The sequence below is a fragment of the Tupaia chinensis genome, unplaced genomic scaffold (genome assembly GCF_000334495.1).
Source record: "Tupaia chinensis unplaced genomic scaffold, TupChi_1.0 Scaffold145652_1, whole genome shotgun sequence".
Lineage (NCBI taxonomy): Eukaryota > Metazoa > Chordata > Mammalia > Scandentia > Tupaiidae > Tupaia > Tupaia belangeri.
This window is the reverse complement of record NW_006205509.1, coordinates 54,936-61,944: the sequence shown is the minus strand read 5'-3', so window position 1 is coordinate 61,944 and position 7,009 is coordinate 54,936. Positions and strand designations below refer to the sequence as shown.

The following is a 7,009-nucleotide window of genomic DNA, read 5'->3' as shown; positions in this document are numbered from 1 at the left end:
AGCAGGAACTGTTTCAGAAGATGCCATCGAGGAAGAAGGTGAAGAAGGGGTAGGATCTCCTCGGAGTTCATCTGAAATTTCTAAACTCAGTTCCAAGAGTGCCAAGGAAAGACGAAACAGGAGAAAGAAGAGGAAACAAAAGGAACTTTCTGAAGGAGAGGAGAAAATGGATCCTGAGAAGGTGTTTAAGTCAGAGTCAGAAGATGGTATGAGAAGGAAGGGCTTTCGGCTGCCAGACAACAGAATAGGGAGGAAATTTTCCATCATGAATCAGGTAAACTTTGCACTGGGACAAATAAGCTTAAGAAATTCCAAGTTTCCTAATCCCACTTGATTCTTTTTTTCCCCCTTGGCCTTTAAATTTCCCGAACCATTTCTGCGTCCTCAGTCCTCCGTCTCCATGCTCCATGTTGTTCTCCTTAGCAGGAAGTGTTACCAGGGTATTTGAAGCATCCTCTGCTCGAATCCTACTCTCCCTTCTCTCATGTAAAAGCCCGCTCTAGGACTATATGATCAGCTTTGGCAGACTTGCTTCACACTGAAGCGTATATCACACAAGCAGGCCTCATGTTCTAGAACAGCAGGAAGAACTTCTCTCCTTTTAGCATCTGAACGTCAGAATTTAGCTCAAGCATCTGTGTTTAAAATTGTGTATCATTATGGGTAAATAATAATAATAATAGAAATCATGAAACTCTTCAGGCTATTTTGAGCACAGCAAGTTCTAATAATTAATTATATATACAGTGTCATGCTGATAAGTTAGCCTATAGTAGATTAAAAACCTTAAGTTTTATCTAACTCTGGTAAGTGGGAAAATTAAGGCAAAGAAGGGAGAGGAATTATGGATAATTATTGGCCATTCTATTATTATAAATATCATGATATATTTTTGGATTTCAGAGAACAACACTAAGATGTAATTCATAGGCCATTTAATTCCCCATTTTGCTAGCAAGTTTGTAGGTATAGGATATATTGCAGTTACTGTTGATTGCACTGTATCAATGTCTTTTCTTTCTTCCCGGAGGTAATTCATTTTGCTCCTTGAATCTCTCACCTCCAAGTTCAGTCTTCTGCCAGTCCCATTCATTTTATCACAGCAGAATCTCTCATGTTCATCTCCTTCTTTCTATCTCTACTAATATTATCTTAGTCCAAACTTTTATGTTATTTTGTCCTATTCTATATTATAGTAGTCCACTGCAGTTTCATTTTCTCTAGTCTTTCTCCTTCTTCCTTACATTTTATATACTGTCAGCAGTTCCCTTGCTAAAATGTAGCTCTCACTATTCATGTGACAAACATTTATGGAGTACCATTATGTGTCAAGGATTGTATTGGGTCCTAGAGATTAAAAGGTAGCTAAAAAACTGTCCCTTTCCTAGGAAGCTTAGAGTGTAGTGAGACAGCCATTATATATAAAATTATTTGTACATTATCTTCAATTATATCATTCCAAATTGAGATTGATTAGGGGTGTTTTAAAGAACACAGATCTATTTCATCTGTTCAGCAAAGATTTTCTGAGGAAGGTGAATTTCTGAACCGAGGCTTAAAGGATAAGCAGGAATTAGTAAGGTAGGATGTGTGTGTCTGTGTCTGTGTGTGTGTGTGTTGGTGAGGGTGCAGTAAGACAGAAGAAAGAATGTTCCAGGTTTTGAATGAAAGCATATTTCAATTAGGAATCCCAAGTTTGAATTATTTGTTGGATTACTAAGTAAAAAACTTCTTTTAAACTTATAGACAAATGGTTGCTCAAGGAAGAAGTCCTCAGCTTAGAAGTGGTGATTGAAACCATGAGATTTGATAAGATTACTCAAGGGAAATATGTTAAGTGAAAGAACAGTGGGCCAACATGACCACTGATGTTCCTGAGCGTAGGAGATGGAGCGCATGCAAGAAGCAAGTGAATGGTCTGATAAGTGCCGAGAGAACCAAGAGTTAGAAAACCGGGAGAGTAGAGGATTGGAGAAGACAGTGGAGTGACTGATCAGTGGGTTAGAATTTAACAAAGGTGCTAAGTGAGATTATAATTGGAAGTGTCCATTGGATATGATAATATAAAAGTCACTGATGGGGACTGGCAGGTGGCGTGGTGGTATAGGCACTGGACTCCCACGTGCTGTCTGCAGTTTAAGTCCTGGACCTGACAGCTTGCTTTCTCACTCTCTCTGTCTCACCCTGGTCAAAATAAAAATAATAATAATGATGATGAATAAAATTAAGTAATTATATGTTTTTAAAAAGTGACTAAGTACTTTAAAGACATGTTTCAGTTCAGAGTGAGAATGGATGACATTTTGAATGAGAAATGGAGACAATGAGTGTAGCCTTCTCATTCAAGCTTCTTTAAAGAGTATGGGTAAAAATCAGCATATATTTTATTTTTTAGGGGGGAAAAACCTTGAAAAGGGGAAAGTGGAGCTAGAAAATGGAATAGAGGAGTAAAGGAACAGAACAGTCTTGGACAATGTGAAATCGATGTAGTCTTTAACCAGAAAGGGGCACCTTACCCCCTGAAGCCTCTGGAAAAGAGAAAAAGGGAGAGGCGATACATTTGTATATATGGAAAAGAAGTTGCAGAAGATGACCTCTGACCTTCTAGTGTTTGAAAATGTTGGGAAATTGAAGGCAATGGGAGGTTATTGATACTTCAGAATAGTTACTAAGAAGAACAAAATCACATTTATTCCACTTACTTACGAATCAAGTCCCAGCTCTGTAGTATGAAATTCATAGCATTCCCCCTTCCTACAATATGGACATAACCTACCTTTTCTTTTCTCTTTTATTTAGGTTTTTGCCGTAGGGTGCATGAGTTTACCAGAGAAAGACGAAGTGGGGGGAAATAAGTAATCACCTCCTGAGGGATGGGAGGAATGGCCACACTGCAATCCCTTCTCCAGTCTCCCCTCAGGATTTTGGGCGTGCATGCACATGTGCCTGTCATATTTTTCAAGCCACCAGGTCCAGGATGTGAAGTACAGAGTTGGCCATGTGGGATCTAGGGCCTCAACTACCACACCGTCAGCTGGCCCCCTGCCTTTTCAATATCCAGTCACAATATCCATCAAGCATCCTAAACTTAAAACATGAATGAACTACTAGATGCTTCTCATATATGATGCTTTTCTTCTGCCCTCTATAGTTTGTTCCAGAAATACTCTATTTAAAATGCCCTGTTTTTCCATCTCTGAATGTCCATATCATAGTTATTCTTCACATCTTTCTCTCAGGAAACCTTGTCTGATACTCTCATTCTCCAATTGGAATTTTTCATTTTATCTTTCCATTGTGTCTTACATATACTTCTTTATTTGTTGTTTTTTTCTACTCTGTGTATAAAAAACACTCTGTCTACTCTATGTGCATATTTATTTATAACATCCTCTCCTCTCTTAGATAAAGTCATAAAGTTAAGGTGTGCCTCTCTGCACTGGCTAACATTCAGATATTGTTGGATAGATAAATGCAGGACTTTAGACATCTAATTGAACCCTTCCTGGGACTTCCTTATGGTCTGGAGCCAGTCTCTTTCTCACCTTCACTTCACCTTTCTCATAGCTCAGCCTCTTTGGGGGAGAATGTGATGCCCTTGTCTTCAGAGCCATCACTGAGCTTGTTAGTGAATACCTTAGTGCTGTTCACACTTGGCTATTGAATGGTCTCTGATTAGTCTACAGGTTTCAGCAGTCGAGTTGCACTGATTGCTCCCTAGCTCAAAAAATAAACTGGGCTTCTCAGATGTTCTGCTTTACATAAAGATGTTCACTTCCTCTCATTTCCCCATTTGAAAAAAATTGTAGATTCCTAGAGGCCATGGCTGACTGCCAAGACTTGTTTAGATGCCCCAAATTATAGTAGTCTGTCCCAGAAACTCTCTTGCAGTGTCTGATTTTATCTGGAAGAATAACTGAGGAACTTGAGGCCTAGCACCATTAACTAATTTATCCAATGTTATCTGGTTAGTAGGTGTCAAAGCTAAGATTTGGACCAGGTCCATCTGACTCCAGAGCTCGTGCTCCTAGCGGCCACTTGCCCACTCACCTATAAACATCCGTGGTCATCTCTTCACTGGCTTCCATTTCCCCGCAGTATAGTTCAGTTATATGGCAACTTCCTTTACTTCCATGTCTTCTGGAATCATCTTGACACAGCTCGTGCTCTCCCATCTACCCATTTCTCTTCCTTCTTGTGGCTCAGAACAGCTTATTAAGGTTGATTCCATTTTTGCAAAGTATTTCAGTTAACTGTATTGTAGCAGTTCTCAAATTTTTTGGTCCTATGATCACTTTGATCCTTAAAAATTATTGGGAACCCCAAAGAACTTTTTAAAAACATGTGCTTACTTTATTATATTAGAAATGATATATAAGAAATTTTAAAAATTTATTGAAAAGGGGGACCAGCAGTTAGGGTAATGGCTATGTCGCTGGACTCCCATGTAGTCAACCGTGGTTCGCATTCCGGACCCGGTGGCCTAAAACTCAGGCTTGGCGTGTGTGCGTGCATGCCCAAGATCCCGAGAGGAGAATGGAGGAGAAGGGATTGCGGCGTGGCCATCCCTCCAGGGGGTGATTTCTCGCTTTCTGTCTCTCTCTGTCTGGCAAGCGCACGCGCCGTATAGCAAAAAAAAACTTTCCCAAAAATAAAGAAATGATTAAAAAAATTGATTAAAAAATAATAATGTTAATCCCATTATATGATTAATAAAAACTATATATTCAATCATGCATCACTTAACAATGGCAGTGTATTCTGAGAAATGAATTGTTAGGTGATTTGTTGTTAGGTGAATGTCAGTGTGTTTACGTAAGCTCAGGTTTAGGTTTCTGCTACATGTCAGCTGTATAATGTAGCCTATGTGGTATATAATAACAATGAGTTTCTAGAAAAATTATCACATCCTTTTATTTTTTTGGAGAGGTTTTTGCTATAGGGCATGTGTGCTCGCCAGAAAGACAGAAAGAGAAAGCGAGAAATCACCCCCCCCAGGGGGGATGGCCACGCTGCAATCCCTTCTCCTCTCGGGATCTTGGGCACGCACGCACACATGCCCGCTTTGAGTTTAAGCCACTGGGTCTGGGACTCAAACCGTGGTTGGCTACATGGGAGTTCAGTGACATAGCCATTATTGCTAACTGCTGGTCCCAAAAATGATCACATTCTTAAATGTTGGAACCAATGTCTAAATGCTATAAAAGTTTCTGAATGCGTCTCTCAGTGTTTATACTCATCTCATTGCAAACCAGTACCAAGTCATGTACTGACACTGGTGTGTGAATCACACTTTGAGTAGAGCTGGTTCAGGGGAATAAATCAATGATGCAATGAGAATGCCCAAACATACATGTAAGAAAAACAGTGAGCTGGAGGAGGCCCTGATCCCTTTACCAACCCTACAACATAGAAGAAGGATGCATAAGAGTTGGCCATGTAGGTGGCCTTCTCTCACATCGTGATAGCATCTAATAAATGACACTCAGTCAGCATTCTGGTATCTAGCCACTGCAGCCCCTCCTCACTAGTGCAGCTAACTCAGGGTGAAAGGGGGCATTGTGTACCCGCATCCCCTTTTCTTGAGACCTGTATGTAACATATGGCATGTATTTAACAGTAACATTTATGTAGAACAATCCATGATTAGTGGTTTTCTCAGTGTGGCTCCCAGTGATCAAATTAATTTATTGTTTCATTAAGTTATTGAGTTGCTTAGAGCCAAGGCAGGAAAAGCGAAGAAACAAGTGAGAGAACAGAGAGTATAGTAGAACTAGAATTATCAAAAAATGTGGTGATCGGGAACAGAGACTTTGTACATTATAGGAAGAGACAGGAACTGGAAGCGTTTTGAGTATAAAATCAAAAATTCTAGACATTAAAAAGAAAGGCAGAAATATTAAAGAAGAGCCCTACATCCCTTTCAAGGTTATCATCAAAAGTATTATCAAAAAGGTTTTTTTAGTGTTTTATAATGTTTGTCCTGTATTGGCATTGTTCCAGGCCCTGAAGAACTTTCACAGTGCCAACATTTCATGAGTTACTGTCTAAACTCCCGAGGCAAAAATCTCATATAGTTAAAAATTATTCTGAAAGTTCCTTCATAGTCATAATCGGGCAAATTAAGTATCTCAGGGTAGCAAGGAGAATTACCTACAGCCAGTCGTTTGTCAGCTTTCTCTTAGAACAGTGGTCCTCAAACTGAAGTTGTGTTCCCCTAAGGGGACTTGAAGACTTTTCATGCTCAATTTTAAGGGAACCTACTTCTAGGTCTTTACTTTGTGTTTTGTACCTAAGATCAGCCCTGTGGTCCAAAGTCACACTGGGTCTCCTCTCCCACTTTGCTTTTCATGGCCATCCTTCTCTTTCTTAACAAAAGGCAGGCATTCCTTGCTCATCCCAAATTGTATGTGGTGCTTTTCTCTAAGGTAGAAAAATCTTTGAGATGCTCATAATATTAGTAAATGCAATGATGCTTTTTCCAGTGGATCAGCTACATAGAATAGGTGTTCAAAGCTATTGATGCATGAGCGAACAGTGAATTGAGGTTTTAGTATTTATCCAGTCAAACTAGGTATATCTTAGGCAAAGGAAAGTGAGTAATAATAGGTGAGAAACAGTAGAAGAAATTCAACGTCCAGATGTAGCTTGCTGGAAACAGTTGTGTTCTCAGCGCAGGGCTGCCAGAGTGGACCAGGCTGGGGATGCTTAACCACCTTTGCTCTTCTTCTAAGGGGTCTACTCCCGTCTCACACGTCTCCCCTCCTCTCTGTCTTCCTGCCTTTACAGTCACTGCTCAGCATCCCCGGCTCGCCCTTCCTTTCACGCCATAACAGCAAAAGCAGCATCTTCAGTTTCCGGGGTCCTGGGCGTTTCCGAGACCCAGGCTCAGAGAATGAGTTTGCTGACGACGAGCACAGCACCGTGGAAGAGAGTGAGGGCCGCCGAGACTCCCTCTTCATCCCCATCCGGGCCCGGGCGCGCCGCAGCAGCTACAGCGGCTAAAACC

At 40.6% G+C, this 7,009-nt stretch overlaps 1 protein-coding gene across 1 annotated transcript in view; it reads left to right on the top strand.

Moving 5' to 3' along the window:
• The window catches only part of LOC102471851 (sodium channel protein type 8 subunit alpha), an 80,434-nt gene that overhangs the window by 21,330 nt on the left and 52,095 nt on the right, over nucleotides 1-7,009 (top strand). The window contains 2 exon segments of the mRNA XM_027768137.1: nucleotides 1-274; nucleotides 6,790-7,009. The exon segment at nucleotides 6,790-7,009 is cut by the window's right edge and continues 140 nt beyond it. Of these exon segments, the coding sequence (XP_027623938.1) occupies nucleotides 1-274; nucleotides 6,790-7,009 (494 nt within the window).